The following is a 20,000-nucleotide window of genomic DNA, read 5'->3' as shown; positions in this document are numbered from 1 at the left end:
ATGCACATGCGTGTGGAAGCCACATACAAAGTGTGGAGGAGGAGAGGAGGAGGAGGAGGAGAAAAAGAAGAAGACGAAGAAGAAGAAATAACATGCAGGAGTTATAACATGCTATGGAATATAAACGACATGCATTATATGTATGTATGTGCATAAGTTTAAAGTGAGGGAGAACGAAAGAAAGAGAGAAAGAAAGTAAGTAAGAGAGAGGGGGAGAGAAAGAAAGAAAGAAAGAGAGGGGGAGAAAGAAAGAAAGAAAAAAGAGAGAAAGAAAGAAAAAAAGAGAGAAAGAAAGAAAAAGACAAAAAGAGAGAAAGACAGACAGACAGACAGATAGATAGATAGATCATCTTCATTTAACATCTGTCTTCCATGCTGGCATGGGTTGGACGTTTTGATAGGAAAAATAGCACCCAGTACACTTTGTAAAGTGGTTGGAAATAGGAAGGACGTCCAACTGTAGAAACTGTACTAAAAACAGACACTGAAGTACAAGACAATCCTTGAACATCAAGATCTTGTCAAAGTGTCCAACTTGTGACAGTAAGGAAGACAGATGTGAAACGGTGCTGATTGTTCTTCTGAGCCATTTGTCTAAACCAGGCATGTGTATCCTTTTTCAAGAAGTGTGCCACATGAGACATGGGTCATCATCAGATGGACAGCACTACGAAAGAAATTTTAGGTAATTTTTCATTAGGCGTGTCATTTAGAAACTCCTGCAGGCTGCTGCAGTTTGTCCAAGACTGACTTAAACCAAAATGTCTGAAGACAAAATTCTTAAACCAGCTGTCTAAGAATTCAAACCATTAATCAATCCAGCCAGCAATTAATTATGGTCTTTTCATCTATTCCCCTATTTAGGGTGGGAGGGGGGTGAATACTTCCTACTTCACAAAGTCCAGACACAAACAACAACAACAACAACAACAACAACAATAACAACAACAACCACAGCAGGTACAACAACAACAACAATTGCATAGAGTTCAGGTGAGGTTAATGATTAATCTGCTTAATTATTCTGACTGATGTAAAAGTAAAATGTCATTGATTTGTCGGGTTATAATGACTATTTATTGCCTCCGACCACTATCATAATTATTATTACCTCACCTACAGAGGCATCAAGCACACTAATGACTCTCTCCCCCCCTCTCTCTCTCACTCTCTTGTTCATTTGTTTTATTTATTCTATTATATCAAAGCAAGAAAACAACATACAATCTTGAAATAATTAATATTTTTCTCTGACTCCGCCGGTTACGACGACGAGGGTCCCAGCTGATACGATCAACGGAACAACTTGCTCGTGAAATTAACGTGCAAATGGCTGAGCATTCCACAGACACGTGTACCCTTAACGTAGTTCTCGGGGATAATCAGCGTGACACAGAGAGTGACAAGGCTGACCCTTTGAAATACAAGTACAACTCATTTTTGCCAGCTGAGTGGACTGGAGCAACGTGAAATAAAGTGTCTTGCTCAAGGACACAACGCGTCGCCGGGAATCGAACTCACAACCTTACGATCATGAGCCGAATGCCCTAACCACTAAGCCATGCGCCCTCACAATAATTAATATAGACTCATTCTGAACATCTTGCATGTGTGATTGTGTTGAATGAACCTTCTCACACTAGAGAGTTACCTGTCTCTTGGATTGCTTGCTACATGTTGGATGATAGCAACAACCATGTAATACAGCTTATTGCTGCTGTCATCACCATCATCATCATCATCATCACATCATAATGGTTGCAAACTTTGGCACAAAGCCAGCAATTTTAGTGGAGGGAGCTAGTCAATTACATCAACCTCAGTGTACAACTGGTACTTAACCCTTTCGTTACTGTATTTATTTTGAGATGCTCTGTGTTTCTTTTAATTACTTTAAATATAACAAAGAATTTAGTAAAGTAACTTAGTTATCATTAAGCTAGTGTTAGGAACATAAATTGTGACTAAGGTTTGGTGGAAGATTTTAATTCAAAACTTATGAAAACAAGACATTTGTACTCAGAGCCAGAGCCGGTTTCAGCCAGGTTGGTAACGAAAGGGTCAATAATAAAAATAATAACAACAAAAATAATGATAATCCTTTCTACTATAGGCACAAGGCCTGAAATTTGGTGGGAGGGGACTATTCAACTACATCGACCCCAGTGTTTCACTGGTTCTTAATTTATTGACCCCGAAAGGATGAAAGGCAAAGTCAACCCCAATGGAATTTGAACTCAGAACGTAAAGATGGACAAAATGCCATGAAGCATTTTACCTGGTGTGCTAACAACTCTGCCAGCTCACTGCAGCAATAATAATAATAATAATAATAATAATAGTAATAGTAATAGTAATAATAATAATAATAATATTTTCTTTATTGACCATTAAGGTTTTGCAAGAAACCCTGGGGACGGTACAAGGCAATACAATATGGAGTTAAATAAATATGGCATGCAAAAAGTAAAAAAAATATAAATTCTAACAAAAAATAAATTCCGCAAAAGAGGGAGACTTCCTATGGCTGCTCATAGAAACTCCACAAAACTACAGAGGCCCTTACAGAGGGGTCATCAGGAGAGAATGTACACAGTTTCAGGTCCATTCTCTCGATAGCATCATTGCATGCTAACCCCGCTCCCAGCCCTCACTGAAATGAGATCCCCCCCCCCACTTGCTAGATTTACTAGTTACTAGGCTTCACTCAATATTCTAATCTTTTCTAGTAAGTCGTTGGCTGCAAGGTTACATGAGTCACTTAATGACCGTTTGTTAAGGGCCATACACGAAACTCTCGGCCCTTAAGTCACTTATATAATTTTTACGACCAGGAATGGCTGTGTAGTAAGTAGCTTGCTAACCAACCACATGGTTCCGGGTTCAGTCCCACTGCGTGGCATCTTGGGCAAGTGTCCTCTGCTATAGCCTCAGGCCGACCAAAGCCTTGTGAGTGGATTTAGTAGACGGAAACTGAAAGAAGCCTGTTGTATATATGTATATATATATATATATGTATGTGTGTATATATGTTTGTGTGTCTGTGTTTGTCCCTCTAGCATTGATGACAACCGATGCTGGTGTGTTTACGTCCCCCTGTCACTTAGCGGTTCGGCAGAAAGAGACCGATAGAATAAGTACTGGGCTTACAAAAAAGAATAAGACCCAGGGTCGAGTTGCTCGACTAAAGGCGGTGCTCCAGCATGGCCGCAGTCAAATGACTGAAACAAGTAAAAGAGTAAAAGAGAGAGTTGTGTGTGTGTGTGTGTAACTTACAAAGAAGGACGGCGAGGGAGAGAAACAGAATGCAAGAGTCAGAGACAGAGAGAAAGAAAAGGATTTCTGCAGTAAAATGTCACACAGTCAGTGGTGGGGGAAAGTCGCTTACATCGATCTCCAGTGATTTATTGGTTCTAATATTATCGATCGACACCGGAGGGAATAAAAAGCCTGCTTGAGCGAGATTTGAACCCAGTACATGAAATAATGCGCTCTCTGTTTCTGCTATCATTTGGTGCCATTTTGCAATCAATTAATAAAGATGTACTAAAGATATATTGCTAAACGCCAATGAACGAAACTGTCGGACCTCGAGTCGCTCTATTATTTCTGCTAATCTCTCTCTATATATAAAGCTGAAGTTGTCTGTGCATGGCAGGTTTGGTAGCCTTCGTGGATGCGAGATAAACCCCAAAACCGAGGTCAATGAGAGGCGGGGTTCGTGGGGTCCATAAACGCGCCCTACTTCATTTGTTTAAAAAAAATGTCCATTGTATTCATTCGTTTTATATAAAATCATGTTAAATTTTTATAGACCCCAAATTACGCTTTATATGTAAAATCATCCGTGATTGTATCGTCCATTCTATGTATGTCCTAATGGATAAAATAAAATCAAGGTTTGGTAGCCTTCAACTAACACTATCTCCTCCGAGGCCCTGTGGCGCAAGTTGACCAAAATTGAGAGTATGATAGAAGAAGGCTTGCTCTTCCTTCCGTAGAAGAAAAAATTCAAATCGGACCATGTTAACACCAAAAATTATTTACATCAAAAAGGTGCTTTTTTTTCTATGAAAATCCCTATTTTTTACGATTTTTTGACTGCTGTGTCGCCATTTTTCGGTGTATTTCAACCAGAAAAATGTTCACTTAAAGTGAATAACAAGCTACATAATGCACAATTTTTACTTTTCAAAAATTCCAATTCTTAAGGGTGGAAACAAACCCGAGCAACGCCGGGCGATACTGCTAGTTATTAATAAAAATGTCCATTTAGTTGTATTTTGAGTTCTATTTTTCCTGTTTGCATCAACATAACTCACTCAGGAGGGCGAGGAGAAAGAGATAGATAGATAGATAGATAGATAGATAGACAGACAGACAGACAGACAGATAGATAGATAGATAGATACTAGTACCCATACATACACACGTACGAATGCACACACCCACACACATGTACGCACATGCACACACACATTTGCACACTTCTACATAAATACGCATACACTGGATGTAAGGGAGGCAATCACGTAAGTCACTCGCAAGTATGGATGGTCCGAAGAGACAATATCGACATTTTTTCCGTAACGTAAGCGCGGTTAAGTTGACAGAAAGACTACAGAAAGTCACAACACACACACACACACACACACACACACACGCACACACGCACGCACGCACACACACACACACACACATACACATGCATACGTCTCTCTTTCTTTCTTTCTCTCTCTCTCTACGTCTATATATATATTTTTTTTATTTTTCATCACTAGACTGCGGCCATGCTGGGGCACCGTCTTGAAGAGTTTTTGTCGAACAAATTGCACCCGGTACTTGTTATCTTTTTAGTCTGGCACTTAGTCTATCGCTAAGTAACGGGAACGTAAACAAACCAACACCCGATGTCAAGCGGTGGCGGCGGTCGAACACAAACAAAAAGATACACACATATTGGGCTTCTTTCAGTTTCCGCCCACCAAATCCACACACAAGGCTTTAATCGGCCCAAGGCTATAGTAGAAGACACTTTCCCAAGGTGTCACACAGTGAGATTGAACCTGGAATCATGTGGTTGGGAGGCAAACTTCTTACCATTCCTATTCTGTTCATTCACCAGAAGCAATAAATGATAGTACTCAATACAAATGTTGAGTATTCCTGAATACATTATAACTGAAAGGTTCCAATTGCCAGGAATCAGGGTTGCTTGTTTCTGATCGTCTGCTGGAAAACCAAGCTTGGTTTTCTTTCCAATATTAACTGCCTCATCACTTATCTTTATATAATAATAATAATAATGAAATTATTGTATACAGTGCTCAGGTGCACCACAACTTGGTCAAAAGTGTGTATAAAGCATATGTACAAATGTCTGGAAAGCGAACAGTGTATGAGTCAGATACATGCTTGTGTGTGTATGGAGTGGAGAAAATCAGGTGTAGTGTTGGCAAATTTCAGGAAGTATAAAAATTTTGAAGGATGCAGTGCTCCGACAACTAACAACTAATGCCGACAGTTTGTTCCATGCTTTAGCAACTCTTAGCGTGAAAAAATGTTTCCGAAAGTCATGGGAGCTGTGCTGTTTTCTGACTTTGTAAACGTGTCCACAGGTGTTAGACAGATGGAGTTTGAAAAGGTGCTCAGAGTTATTGTTTGTAAGATGGTTAATAATTTTATGGGTGTCTGCCAAGTCAGCTGCCAGACGTCGGAGTTTCAATGTATCCATGCCCAGGGAAGTAAGGTGTTCAGAATATGGCAAATGCCTGATGGAGGGTATTCTCTTGGTTGCACGTCACTGAATGGCTTATTCTTCCGTTTATATATTTTCTTTATTAGGGAAATTACCTCATACAAAGAAAGAAAGAGAAGACAGTGAATAAACCCTAAAACTATCTTAACATCTTCGTTGGTCCTTATACAGAGCAATGTACAGAAGCCCTGTAGTATATACTTATTGATAGCAGGGCACAGCATACTTAGATTAGTATGGAGCCTTTAAACCCATGAGGTCCCAACCAAAAGCACAATGTGTCCTTGCCTTAACATGACAGTGAATAAAACCTTAAGACAGTCTTAACATCTTTATAGGTCCTTAAGCAGAACAATGCACCAGGATCTAACAGATTTTATTTATTGACAGTGGGGCATAGCATAGATGTGCCCATGTCTTGAGATGGCACTAAATAAACCTCAAGATGATTTTAACACCTTCATTAGCCCTCAAACAAACAATGCATTGAGGCCTTATAGCATATATTGACAGCAAGTCACAGATTATCATAAGATCCCTAGACTCGTGTATCCCTTGAGAAATGACCCAATATGCCCACACCTTGAGAGAGCAGTGAATAAATTCCAGGATTGTCTTAGGACAGTACAGAATAACCCCACCCACCAACCATTTTAACTGCTGAAGAACCCTTTTTGTTTTTCATAAAGGTGCAAACAGGGACGTAAGTACACCAACATCAGTTGTCAAGCGATGATGGTAAACACACACACACACACCACACACACACACATATGTATATGACTGGCTTCTTTTGGTTTCCATCTACCAAATCCACTCACAAGGCTTTGGTCAGCCTGAGGCTATAGTAGAAGGCACTTGCCCAAGGTAGGACTGAACCCAGAACCATGTGGTTGGGAAGCAAGTTTCTTGGAACACACTCATTCCTGTGACTGTAGATTACTTTCTTTGTTTGCAGACCACAGCTTTTCTAGATTGTCAATTAAATATTCATTAACACAGCACTTACAGTTATTAGCATGGTCATTTAACACTCACTTTTCTATGCTCACATGGGTCAACTGGATTTTACTGAAGCTGCCCCTCGTGCCGGTGGCACGTAAAAAGCACCCACTACACTCTCGGAGTGGTTGGCATTAGGAAGGGCACCCAGCCGTAGAAACTCTGCCAGATCAGATTGGAGCCTGGTGCAGCCATCTGGTTCGCCAGACCTCAGTCAAATCGTCCAACCCATGCTCACCGTTTTGCCCCATGTCTTCCTGGGTCTACTCCTTCCACAGGTACCCTTCATAATTAGAACTTGACACTTCTTTATTCAGCTGTGTATCTCCCCACCATCGCTTGAGAACCGATGTTGGTGTGTTTATGTTCACATGACATAGCAGTTCAGCAAAAGAGACCGATAGAATAAGTACTATGTTTACAAAGAATAAGTCCTGGGGTCAGTTTCTTTAACTAAAAAAACTGCTAAGGTAGTGCTCCAGCATGGTCGCAGTCAAAATGACTGAAACAAGTAAAAGAATAAAGGAATATTGCCTTGCTATAAAAAGAAAACTTCTGCAATCATTTGTGCGTGTGTGTTCATAATGCCAAGAGTGTTGGTCATTGCCTCAATGAGGCTCAAAACTCAAAAAGAACTCGCCCACTTTGCCTCCCTGAGGCCCAATATAATTTATATATATTTATGTGTGTGTGTTTGTGTGTGTGTGTATAAGAAAAGAAGTGACAAAGGAATAAATGATTATCTTATGAAGTGCATTAGCTTACTGGCGTTGCTGCTATACAATGCAGTGGACTCGTAGTTGAGTGCCTGAAAAACACTGAAAGCTTCATCAGAGCCTTTAATATGTAATACACTTTATTTGGGAAGATGTTTATATATTGCAATATATTTATATACAAACATGTGTGTACACACACACACAAGTACAGAAATACATACATACACACAGACAGACAGAAAAGTAGATAGACAGATAGGCAGGCTGATAGACAGACAAACTACTTATAAACACTTGAGGATTGCTAAAAAGAAAACCACATGTGTGTAATTTGTAACAGAAAGGAAGAGAGAGAAAGAGAGGGAGAGAGAGAGAGGGAGGAAGAGCAAATGAGAGAGAAGACACACCCACCTTCTGACCCCACATTCACTATAAACAACCAACTACCTCCTCCACCACCACCGCCGCCGCCACTACCACCATCACCACAACAACAACAACAACAACAACCGCTACCATCACCACAATCAATTAACCACAAATACCATAACCACCACCATCACCACCACCACCACCATTACTACCACCACAACCAACCCTCAGTACCACCACCACTACCATCACTGCTACCACCAATTACAACCAACACCCCTCCATCCCCAACCACCATACCAACACAGTCAGAGCCACCACTACCAATTACAACCATCACTACCTCCACCATCGCCCCCATCCCAACGACCATACCAGTACCATCACTACCACCACCACCACCACAACCAACCACTGCCATCAACACCAACACTTCCCCTCTAAGCAACACCACTACCACCATCAATATCAACACCTCCTCTCTCATCAACATCACCAACAACAACAACAACAGCAACTACCACCACCACCACCACCACCACCACCACCACAGCCGCCGCCATCCTCACCATGGTCACCCCCACCACCACCACTAACAATAACAACAACATCACCACCTGTAATAATCCAAACACCCAAACAAACTCCGACACAGAGCTGCCCGGTGAGTCTGTGATGACGTCAGAGCCAGCAGTCACGTGCCGGTCCTGGCGACAAGTAAGTTTTTAAGCGAGTCTTCATGATTGAGCATGTGAAAAGCTTCGTTTCACTGAGTGGCAGCAATAAAAACAAAGAATAAAAGATAAACAAGGAAGGAAGAAAGGAAGGAAGGAAGGAAAACGTACGGTAATAACAGATGGGGGAGGGCTGGTCGGGGGGGGGGGGAGAGACAAAAAATAGGGAAAAAATATCAGCAGCCAGCGGTTTATCACAGCCTCCATAACTGTGATATCAATCTTTCCTATTGTTTAATATTTTGGATCATGTCTTTCTTCATCTCATTTGTGTGTGTGTGTGTATAAATTCTGTGCATATACACACACACACACACACACACACACACACACACACACACACACACATGTACATGTATATGTACATATACCTATCTATCTACAGACATACATATATACCCATACACATATATCTACATATACTTATGTACATATGTATATTATATATGTATGTATGTATGTATGTATGCATGTATGTATGTGTATGTATGTATGTATGTATGTATAGGGTGGAGGAACTCTTGAGAGTCAACGGCCATCCAATAAATGTCTTAAGGCTGTATCATGCGCGGGGACATAGAAATAATCGGACTGAATACCCGATCGCGCGGTTAAACCATTGGGAGTGAAGGACTCCTAGCCTTTGTTTGGGCATCCTTCTAGGAGAAGGAAACTCAGGTAACTGGGATAACTCCGACATAAAACCTGCTGCTCAGTGGTTACCGATGATGTTGACTTTTTTCGGATTATGGCTGCTGTTGCTTAGTGAGTGGGATTGACTCAGTGCACAGCCTTTCCTCACTTTAAAAAAAAATCTTCTTGCACAGGCATTGCACGATAACAACATTGATTAAGCTTCGTGCAATGGCCATACTCGATAACGAGGGGGCAGCCACCATGTATGTATATGTCACAACTCAAGTAATCTGGCTGTACTCGTGAAAAAGCTTCTTAGTTTGTCATTGTACAAACCTTATAGGGTATGTGAGCAAAAAATAAGAATATAAAAACATAAATAAGGGTGAGACCAAAGAGACAATGGTTGAATAAATACAACATCCAAGGGATATCAAATGGAATAAATATTAATTTTCACTACAAAACATATAAAAAAAAGTATTGCAAGGGAGTTTTTCGAGAAGGTTTGACCAAACTATATGGCAAGAAGATCTCAGCTCATTTGGTTATAGAGCAGCTGATTTGATTGGCCAAGCTACATTGTTTTGGCATTTTGGGATTACGGTGACAATGAATTTTTCATAACTGACCTTGCTTTTTATGGAGGTGTGGCAGGTCATGGTCCTGAGCTGAGAAATCTGATCATGCAGGTTCAAAATGCCAAGGGAGCCTCACTGCACTCCTATTGCATTCTGATAACGAGGCCCTGATTTCCTAAAAGATGAGGTTCTCCATATCAGCAGGCAAGTTCAACAGGCATGCATCTACAGAAGCAATACTTGCACATGCTGTCGGTGTTGTATCCTGGGAATGGGACAGGGTGCAAAGCATTGTGGCACAATCATTTTGGGATCACTGATTCAATTATTTGGAATTAGACATTTCAACGTCTTGTTTATTCTCCCCATCTCTCTCTCTCTCCAGCTGACTTTCAATCTTTTTATCTGTATGTGTATATATCCTTGTGTGTGCGTGTGTGTTTGCATCCGTCCAGTGCCTAAAAAGTACTTTAGCTAAAACAGACTGAATGTCCAGTCAGCCAGCCATGCCAAAGAATCCACATCCAAAAAACAGTGCCAAAACAATTATCTTATTACTGGTGGTAAGGATTCATTTGATCCTGAGGATGGGAGTGGAGTTACTATCTGTATGTGTATATATTTCCCTCTTCTAAGCAACCCAACCTTGGTCACTCAAGCTAAGCCAGTTTCTGAGAGGGGCATTTTATTCACCCAACAACACTGGTCAACTCTTTTCAGACAGGCAGTGAGCTGGCAGGACTGTTAGCACACCGGGCAAGATGCTCAGCAGCATTATGTCCATCTTAATGTTCTGAGTTCAAATTCCACCAGGTAATGGGGCCGATGTTGGTGTCATGCAAAAAGCACCTTTCGAGCGTTAGGCCTTATGGAGGCAATGACAGGTGACCAAGACCTTTGGCATTAGGCTGTGCTTGAGAAGAAGACCAAAGCCAAGTGGAATCGTAGTCATGGTAGATACTGGTGTCATGCAACTAGCACCTGTGCCAGGGGCACGTAAAAGCATCCGTTACACTCTGGGAATAGCTGGCGCTAGGAAGGACATCCAGCCATAGAAGACCATGCCAAATCCAAATGGAGTCTGGAGCAGCCCCTCAGCTTACCAGCCCCGGTCAAACTATCTGACCCATGGCAGCACAGACAACAGACGTTAAAGGTGATATAATGAGGAAGAGGGGGATAGCTGTCTTTATCTTCTTACACGAAGTACATAAGTACATGTATTTTGTTGTTGTATTTTGCATGCACATGTGTGTGTGTGTGTGTGTGTGTGTGTGTGTATGGAAGAGGAGTATTGTCAGTTGAGAGGAAAATAGGTGATTATTACCTCACACAGGTAACTCCCGACATCATCAAAAGCAAGCCAGCAAAAAGCGATCACCTACATACACACACACACACACACACACACACACATGCACGCATGCACTCACAACCCAGCCTTGTACCTCAATAATTACAAACAGCCTGAATTTAGATTAATTACTTAAAGAATAAACATAATCTGTACAACACACTTGTTTCTTTATTATGATGCAATAAATCCATTATTTTTATTTTTATTGTAAGGTATGTATGAATTGTTGTGGTTATTGTTGTTGTTGTCGTGCTTGATGATGTGTGGTTGTGATGTAATGGAACAATGTATATTATGAGATAATACACTGGGTCTCTCTCTTCCTCTCTATCTCTCTCCCTCTCCATCTCTCTCTCTCTCTCTCTCTACATATATAAACACACATATATGTACATATATACATATCATCATCATCATCATCATTGCTTAATGTCTGATTTCCATGCTGGCATGGGTTGGACAGTTTGACTAAGGAGTGACAAGCCAGAAGGCTGCACCAAGCTCCAATCTGATCTGGCAAGATTTCTACAGCTGGATGCCCTTCCTAATGCCAACCACTCTGAGAGTGTAGTGGGTGCTTTTTATGTGCCACTGGCACAAGAGCCAATTAAGCGGTACTGGGATTGACCACGCTTGAATGGTGCATTTTACATGCTACCGGCACAGGAGCCAGTCAGGTAGCACTGACAACAACCATGCTCAAATAGTGCTTTTTATGTGCCACTGGCATGGGACCAGCCAGGCGACACTGGCATCAACCACATTCGGATGGTGCATTTTACATACCACCAGCGACGGAGCCATTCTGGTGGGAGTGGCATCGACAATGCTTGAATGGTGCTTCTTATGTCCCACCAACACAGGTGCCAGTCAGGTGGTACTTCACTTGACTCAACAGGTCTTCTTAAGCACAGTTTATTGCCCAATGATTGAAGAGTACTCTTAAATGGGCCGGTTAGGTGACACTAGCATAGGCCACAGTTACAGTTTCACTTGGCTTGCCAGGTCTACTCAAGCAAAGCATATCTCCAAAGGTCTCGGTCACTTGTCATTGCCTCTGTGAGGTCCAACATTCGAAAGTCAAGCTTCACCACCTCATCCCAGGTCTTCCTGGGTCGACGACTTCCTCAGGTTCCCTCCACTGTTAGGGTGTGATACTTTTCCACACAGCTGTCCTCATCCATATGCATCACATGACCATACCAGCACAGTCGTCTCTCTTGCACGCCACATCTGATGCTTCTTATGTCCAACTTTTCTCTCGGGGCGCTTACACTTTGTCGTGTATGCACACTGACATTAAATATCTAGTGGTACACACAAGCTTCATTTCTTGCAAGCTTACGCATGACCTCAGCCATCACAGCCCATGTTTCAGTGCTGTGTAGCATGGCTATTCGCACACATACATCATACAGTCTACCCTTCTTTCTGAGTGAGAAGCTTTTTGTTACCAGCAGAGGTAGGAGCTCTCTGAACTTTGCCCAGGCTCTTCTTATTCTAGCAGCTACAATCTCAGAGCATCCACCCTGCTACTGACTTGGTCACCTAGGTAACAGAAGCTATCAACTACTTCTAGTTTTCCCTCCTAGCATGTGACAGAAGTTGTTCTCTGCACATTTTCAGTATAGAGTACTATATATACATATATATATCATCATCATCATCATCATCATTATCATAATTTAACAACCACTTTTCCATGGGTCACAGGGAGTTTATTGGGACAGATTTTCTATGCCTGGATACCCTTCCTCTCATTAACGCTCACCTCCTGCTTTTAAGTGAGGTAACACTTTCCCCACAGTCAGATATCTTTTACATGGAGGACTGGAATGGAACAACCTCATTTGCATGACAATGATGCTTGTTTACAACCATCATGTTGTCGAGACAAGGACACACACACACACACACAAACACACACACATACTCACACACACACACGTACATGTACACACACACACACACAACACACACACACACATACTCACACACACACACGTACATGTACACACACACACACACAAACACATACACACACACAAACACATACACACATACTCACACACACACATACACACATACACACACAACACATACATACACACACTCACACACGTACACGTACACACACAAACACACACACTCACACACACACACATGTACACACACAAACACATACACACATACACACACAAACACATACACACACACACTCACATACACACTTACACACAAACACACAGATATTTGTGGCAAGTAACAAAAAGCAATACAAATAACCCTAGGCAGTTTGTCCGATGCCCTAACGGTTACCAATCCAGCACCCTAATGATAATGGTTTCCTAATTGTGGCACAAGGCCAGCACTTTTGAGGGAAAAGGATCAATTGATTCCACTGAACCCAACACTTGAGTGGTTCTTCATTTTATCAATTGCAGAAGGATGAAAGGAAAAATTTAGACTCAGAATGTAAAATGCCTTGAGGGGTTTTAGTTGAACAGATCAACCCCAGCCCTTATTTTTGTTTTTAACCCTGGTTCTTATTCTATCAGTTTCTTTTGCTGGATTGCATCCAGCTGTAAAAACCTTGCCAAAACTGATCTCACCTGTGCTTGTGCCTTATAAAAAGCACTAAATCCATTCTCCTGAGTGGTTGGTGTTAGGAAGGGCATCCAACCGTAAAAATCCTGCCAAAACAGTTACAGAAGTCTGGTGCAGGCTTCGGCATGACCGGCTCTTGTGGTACCGTTCCACCCATGCCAGCATGGAAAGCGGACGTTAAACGATGCTTAGCGGTATTTCGTCTGACGTTATGTTCTGAGTTCAAATTCCACCGAGGTAGACTTTGCCTTTCATCCTTTCGTGGTCGATAAATAAAGTACCAGTTTCGCACTGGGGTTGATGTAATCGACTTAATCCGTTTGTCTGTCCTTGTTTGTCCCCTCTATGTTTAGCCCCTTGTGGGTAATAAAGAAATATATGTGTATGTGTGTTTGTGTGTGTGTGTGTATACAAAAGGCTCCTTTCAGTTTCCGTCTACCAAATCTATTCACAAGGCTTTGGTCAGACTTGTATGTTGCAACAATCAGAACAGTATGGAGGCTTTTTAAGGTACTGCTCCCTAAAACTCTTCCCTCCCCCGCACCTCACACACTTATCTGGACCCCACCAACACCACCACCATCGCCACAGCTTCACCCTCTCATACACTCAAGTGGCCCTCAGTCCTCGCCCACATCCACAACCCTCACCACCTCGCCCCCACCTCACAGCCCCCCTCCACCTCTACTTGCCCCCTACATCTTCCTTGTTTGAATAAACCTCTTTGACGGGGTATGCATGACATTCCAAACTATCAGAGGGATATTGATCCATGGCATGTGTGTGTGTATGTACATATATGTGTGTATGTGTGTGTGTGTGTGTGTATGGTGTGTGTCTATGTGTGTGTGCGTGGTGTATATATGTATATGAATGGTTGGGAGCATATATATGCATAGATGTGTGTGTGTGTGTGTTTATGTGTATGTGTGTATGCATATATCAATACATGTATGTCTGTATGTGTAAATGTCGATGTGTGTGTGTGTTTATGTGTATGTATGTATGCATGTATCAATACATGTATGTCTGTATGTGTAGATGTCTACGTGTGTCCACATGTGCATAGGTTCATCTATATTTGCAGGTATGTGTATTGTATATGCATATATCTGTGTGCATATTTGTATATGTGTGTATGTGTGTATAAATGGATGTGTGTGTTTGCGTATATGATTGCATGTATGACAATTTGTATATGCTGTACATGGCTGTATATATGTATCGGCAGGACAAGTGAGACCGTAACCCATGGCCTCTACCTGGGATGTAGCCAGTCCACTTATGCATACCTTTCCTTCTTGGGACACAAAACTCTACTTGTGAAGACCTGTTGAGGCAAGTGAAAATCAGAATCAGAATCGAAATCGATCAACATCAATGGAAATTGTAGCTGTGATACCAGTGCCGGTGGCACGTAAGCGAACCATCCGAACGTGGCCGTTGCCAGCCTTGCCTGGCCCCTGTGCCGGTGGCATGTAAAAAGCACCATCAGACTGTGGCCGTTTGCCAGCCTCGCCTGGCACCTGTGCGGGTGGCATGTAAAAAGCACCCACTACACTCACAGAGTGGTTGGCGTTAGGAAGGGCATCCAGCTGTAGAAACATTGCCAGATCAGACTGGGCCTGGTGCAGCCTTCTGGCTTCCCAGACCCCAGTTGAACCGTCCAACCCATGCTAGCATGGAAAGCGGACGTTAAACGATGATGATGACTGTATATATGTATATATATCATCATCATCATTTCACGTCTGTTATCCATGCTGGCATGGGTTGGAGAGTTTGAATGGGGCTGGCAAGCTGGAAGGCTGCACCAGACTCCAGTCTGATTTGGCATGGTTTTTATGGCTGGATGCCCTTCCTAATGCCAACCACTCCAAGAGTGTAATGGGTGCCTTTACATGCCACTGGCATGGGTGCCATTTGTGTGACACCAGTATCTTCCACGACTTATTTTGTTCAGTTTGATGGGTCTTCTTCTCAAGCACAACATAATGCCAAAGGGCTCAGTTATTACCTGTTGTCTTTTAGACGGAGCAAATGATTTTAGCTCAATAGAGGCGATTCATTGGTTAAAATTCGAAAAACTAAACTACGTTAAACAAACAAATTACAATTTTCTCAAGAAAGCCAAGACAAAAAAATGTTTTATTTTGACACATACTACCAGTATACGAAGTTTTAAAGTGTTTAGTTAACAAGAAATTGTGTTGAAAACTGCCGTTCAAAAGGAAAAGATCTCAGAGCTGGCAAGCCAGAGGACTGGACCAAGATCCAGTGTCTGCTTTGGCACGGTTTCTCCAATTGGATGCCCTTCCTAACACAAACCACATAGTCTAGAACTACATTGAATCGTGTCTGGACGATAAATGTAAGGAATAAATGGACAAATAGATAGAGAGGAGAGAGAGGGGGAGAAAGAAAGGAGAAAGAGAGATGGGGGACAGGCGCACACACACACACACGCGCACAGAGAAAGTGAGAGAGAATGAAAAAGAATAAAAGAGGGGACTAGAGACAGAAACACACACACACAAAAACAGTCAGACACAGACTCAGACACACAGACACACGCACAGTCGATCAGACATGCAGACGGAGAGACACGGAAACAGGCAGGCAGACAGTCGGGCAGACATAGAAAGGCAGAGAGGAAGACAGACTGACCAGGCAGACAGACAAAGAGACAGAAAGACAGAGAAACAAGCAGATAGACGGACAAACAGAAAGACAGAGAGACAGAAAGAAAAACAGTGAGTTCGTCTTGGTAAGTAAATAAATAAATGCTTAAAAGGAAGCGGCAGACGACAGGCGTTTAGTGATGGAATTCACTTTGAAACAGTGAATTACTTCAAAGTAAGCAAAAAAAAGAAAGAGTTAAAAGAAAAAAAAAACACCGTAAAAACTCTTAAGAGATTATACAGGATCGCAGATTAAAACATTATTATTTACCATTAATGCACTAGACAGATTATAAACTGACATTAAGCTATGATTAGCTTGGGTATGCTTAGAAGAGAGAGCGGGAGCGAGAGAGACAGATTTTATGCTTTATTATAGAATCTGTCTCTCTCTTTCTCTGTCTGTCGGTCTCTCTTCTACATATATACGCTAACATAGATATACACTCGCTTCACAGTACACAGGTACGCAACCCTGTAAATACACACATATATATAGGGGACACAGCGCATATACATACACACACACACACGCACACATACATATATATAAAGAGGGAGAGAGAGAGAGAGAGTGAGATACACACACACAGAGACACACACGAAAAAGCTGTTTGAACTCTAACACTTCATATCAAATGTTTACTGTACACAAGATAATGAGTTGTTTTAATTTGTTTCTGGTGTTACAGTGTACATAATAACAATCACACGCACACACACACACACACACCACACACATAAATATAGGATAAAGGTGACACATAGGGACAAGAAAAAAATTTCAAGGAAACACAAAAAATACAATCATATAGATGGACATATACATGTCTAATCCCTTCATCAGCTGTCAACTGAATATCACTACAATTTCAACACCTATGTTTATTCCAGCATAATAAGAAATATAATAAAACAAATTTCTCATTTGTATAACTGTTGTTTACTTTCCCTTCTCATATCATCTTTCTCCTCTGTAGGCTCGTAGGCTGAACCCATCTCATCAAATATCTAGAGAAGAGTATCAGTGTTTGAGACAAATTCAAGATGGCCTTTAGATGTTAGGTCTCAATAGATCAGCTGAGAACACTCAATGTTATTGCTGCAGAAGTAATCTCCGTTCTTTTCTTTATTCTTAGCCCCATATACTCAGCCAGATTGTTGACTGGGACCTGTTACCACAATATCTGCAAGCTGAGGTCTAGTGCATTCAGCAACATCAGCTCACTGCATTTGATACCACATGCTGTAGGGGTGGGATGTTGCCACTGGTTACTAGCTCAGTGGTTGTACAGTGGAGTATTAATACATTAACAACAGCAGTTTTTATGAGGAAGCAACCAGATTTGATGGCTCTTGGTTAAAAATTGTAGCTGGATGACCATCATGAGTGGGGCTGACCTGAGCTAACCAATAGAGGCCTAACATCTAGAAGCTCTCTTGAATTTGTCTCAAATCCTATTACTCCTCTCCACATATCTGATGAGTTGAGTTCATCCTGAAATCTGATGAAACTTTAAGTCATGTGCAGCTAAGTCCATTATTTATTTATGTTGTTATTTTTTACAGTTTCTTTGTTTCGTCAGTATTGTTTCAATGAAATTTGTTACTGACCTTTTTTTCTTTTTTTCAAAGAACAAACTCAGCAGTGAAAATAGTGCATAGTACAATACTGAATTACAAGACAGCAGTTAGTGAGCCACTAACATTACATCTTCAATAAATATATAGAAATTAAACGGCGTAGTAATACATTTTGTTTTCTTAATGTAAAATAAACTGAAAAACAAAGTAGTTCTCCTTACCTTTCAGAATATAGTCCACCACTACAGCTTCCTCTTCCCGGCATGCAATTGCATCCAGTGTCAATGATGTCATAGATTGGGAACACATCAGATCAGGCATTGTAAGACGACAACGACAGCTCTCAGCTGAAATAAGGAGTATCATGGAAATGAGTGAGGCCCCTGGAGATGTTAATAAAAAAATTGCTGTAATAATTTCATTGAACTCTAAGAAAACATCCCAACCATAAGGTTCCAGATTTTGGGTTCAGTTCCAATATATGGCACCTTGGGCAAGTGTTTTCTGCTATAACCCCAAACCAACCAAAGCCTTGTGAGTGGATTTGGTAGATGGAAACTAAAAGAAGCCCATCATATATATCATCATCATTTGACATCAGTTTTCCATGCTGGCATGGGTTGGACAGGGGCATAGCTTATATATATATATATATATATATATATATATAATCAAAATAAGCAACAAGAATATCTTCGGTAATTTGGTACCAATATTCTTGTTGCTTATTTTGATTATAATCACCCCATGGATTCATATGGATAACACCGTACAAAATTCTGGTGCATCTAACTTAAGTACCATATTCATTTGAATCTAAATTCTGCTATATATATATGTATGAGAAAGTGTCGTTCTTTTCCAATCTTCCATGAAAATGTGTCTGGTCACAGGGAAATATTACCTTACTTGAAAAGAGGTAAGGGTTAGTGACAAGAAGGGCATACAGTTGTCAAAAATCAGCCTCAGCGAATTTCGTCTGACCCATGTAACCATGGAAAAGTAGATGTTGAAACAATGATGATGCTGATGATGAAAAATCTTCCAGCATCTCATCGTATGCTGGAGTTCTTATGAATATTTTTACTGCATAAGGTTTTGTGAATTCATGGACATTTCATAAGTATTTTGCTCACCACCACAAGGTCCGGTGTGAATGCAAAGACTAAATCAGTTAAGCTCTGGTCAAGAAGTCTAACAGAGACAGCTCGTTTGATGTAATTAACATTGATTTTTTGGGGGTATATATGTTAGATGTCACTTCAACAGATTTCGGCCTCTACAGAGATGACAGGTTAACTACTTCTAAATATGCATGTAGGCACACTCTAAACATACTAAGGGAAGGCATTATGCATATATTCATACCTTTTCACATAATAATCAGTATTGAAGCAAACTTTACCATTATCTCTTTCTTGGATGTTGTCTTAGATTCAAACGAGAAGTCAGAGCACAGAGAGTCAGAAAAGAAATATCACAAAGAACGCCATTTGGTGCTCTAATGACTCTGCTAATGTGCTACCTAGAGATAGGGAGTAGACTAAATGGTCATGGTTGGAATGCCTTTGATCGTAGATCATAGATGTGGCTTGATCAATACTGACTTGAGGTTAAATATCATCACCAACAATGAGAACAACAACAAGAAGAACAACACCATCCCCAAACCACCAGTACAGACAACACCAACAACCACAGTGATCAGCTCTTATACAACTACCACCTCAACCACAACTACAACAATAACCACAGATCCACAATCACCACCACCAACAACAACAACCAGCATTACCATCACCACTAACAACAACGACAATACCAACAAAATCACCACCACCACCACCAACAACAACAACAATAATCAACAACAGCAGCAATAAGAAAAGCCGCCACAACCACCACCAACAACAATCAACAACATTATCGACAACAACAAAATGACCACCGCAATTACCATCATCACCAC

General features: G+C 41.2%; 1 protein-coding gene across 1 annotated transcript in view; it reads right to left on the bottom strand.

The window, feature by feature from the left end:
• LOC115222922 (nuclear receptor subfamily 5 group A member 2) overlaps positions 1 to 20,000 on the bottom strand; it is a 254,655-nt gene that overhangs the window by 228,236 nt on the left and 6,419 nt on the right. Inside the window, exon 2 of the mRNA XM_036512049.1 lies at positions 18,253 to 18,378. Within this exon, the coding sequence (XP_036367942.1) occupies positions 18,253 to 18,352 (100 nt within the window). The 5' untranslated portion in view covers positions 18,353 to 18,378. The remainder of the gene's footprint in view (positions 1 to 18,252; positions 18,379 to 20,000) is intronic.

Source organism: Octopus sinensis, linkage group LG21, assembly GCF_006345805.1.
Source record: "Octopus sinensis linkage group LG21, ASM634580v1, whole genome shotgun sequence".
NCBI lineage: Eukaryota > Metazoa > Mollusca > Cephalopoda > Octopoda > Octopodidae > Octopus > Octopus sinensis.
The sequence above is the reverse complement of the archived record's forward strand: the minus strand, read 5'-3'. Positions and strand labels throughout refer to the sequence as shown.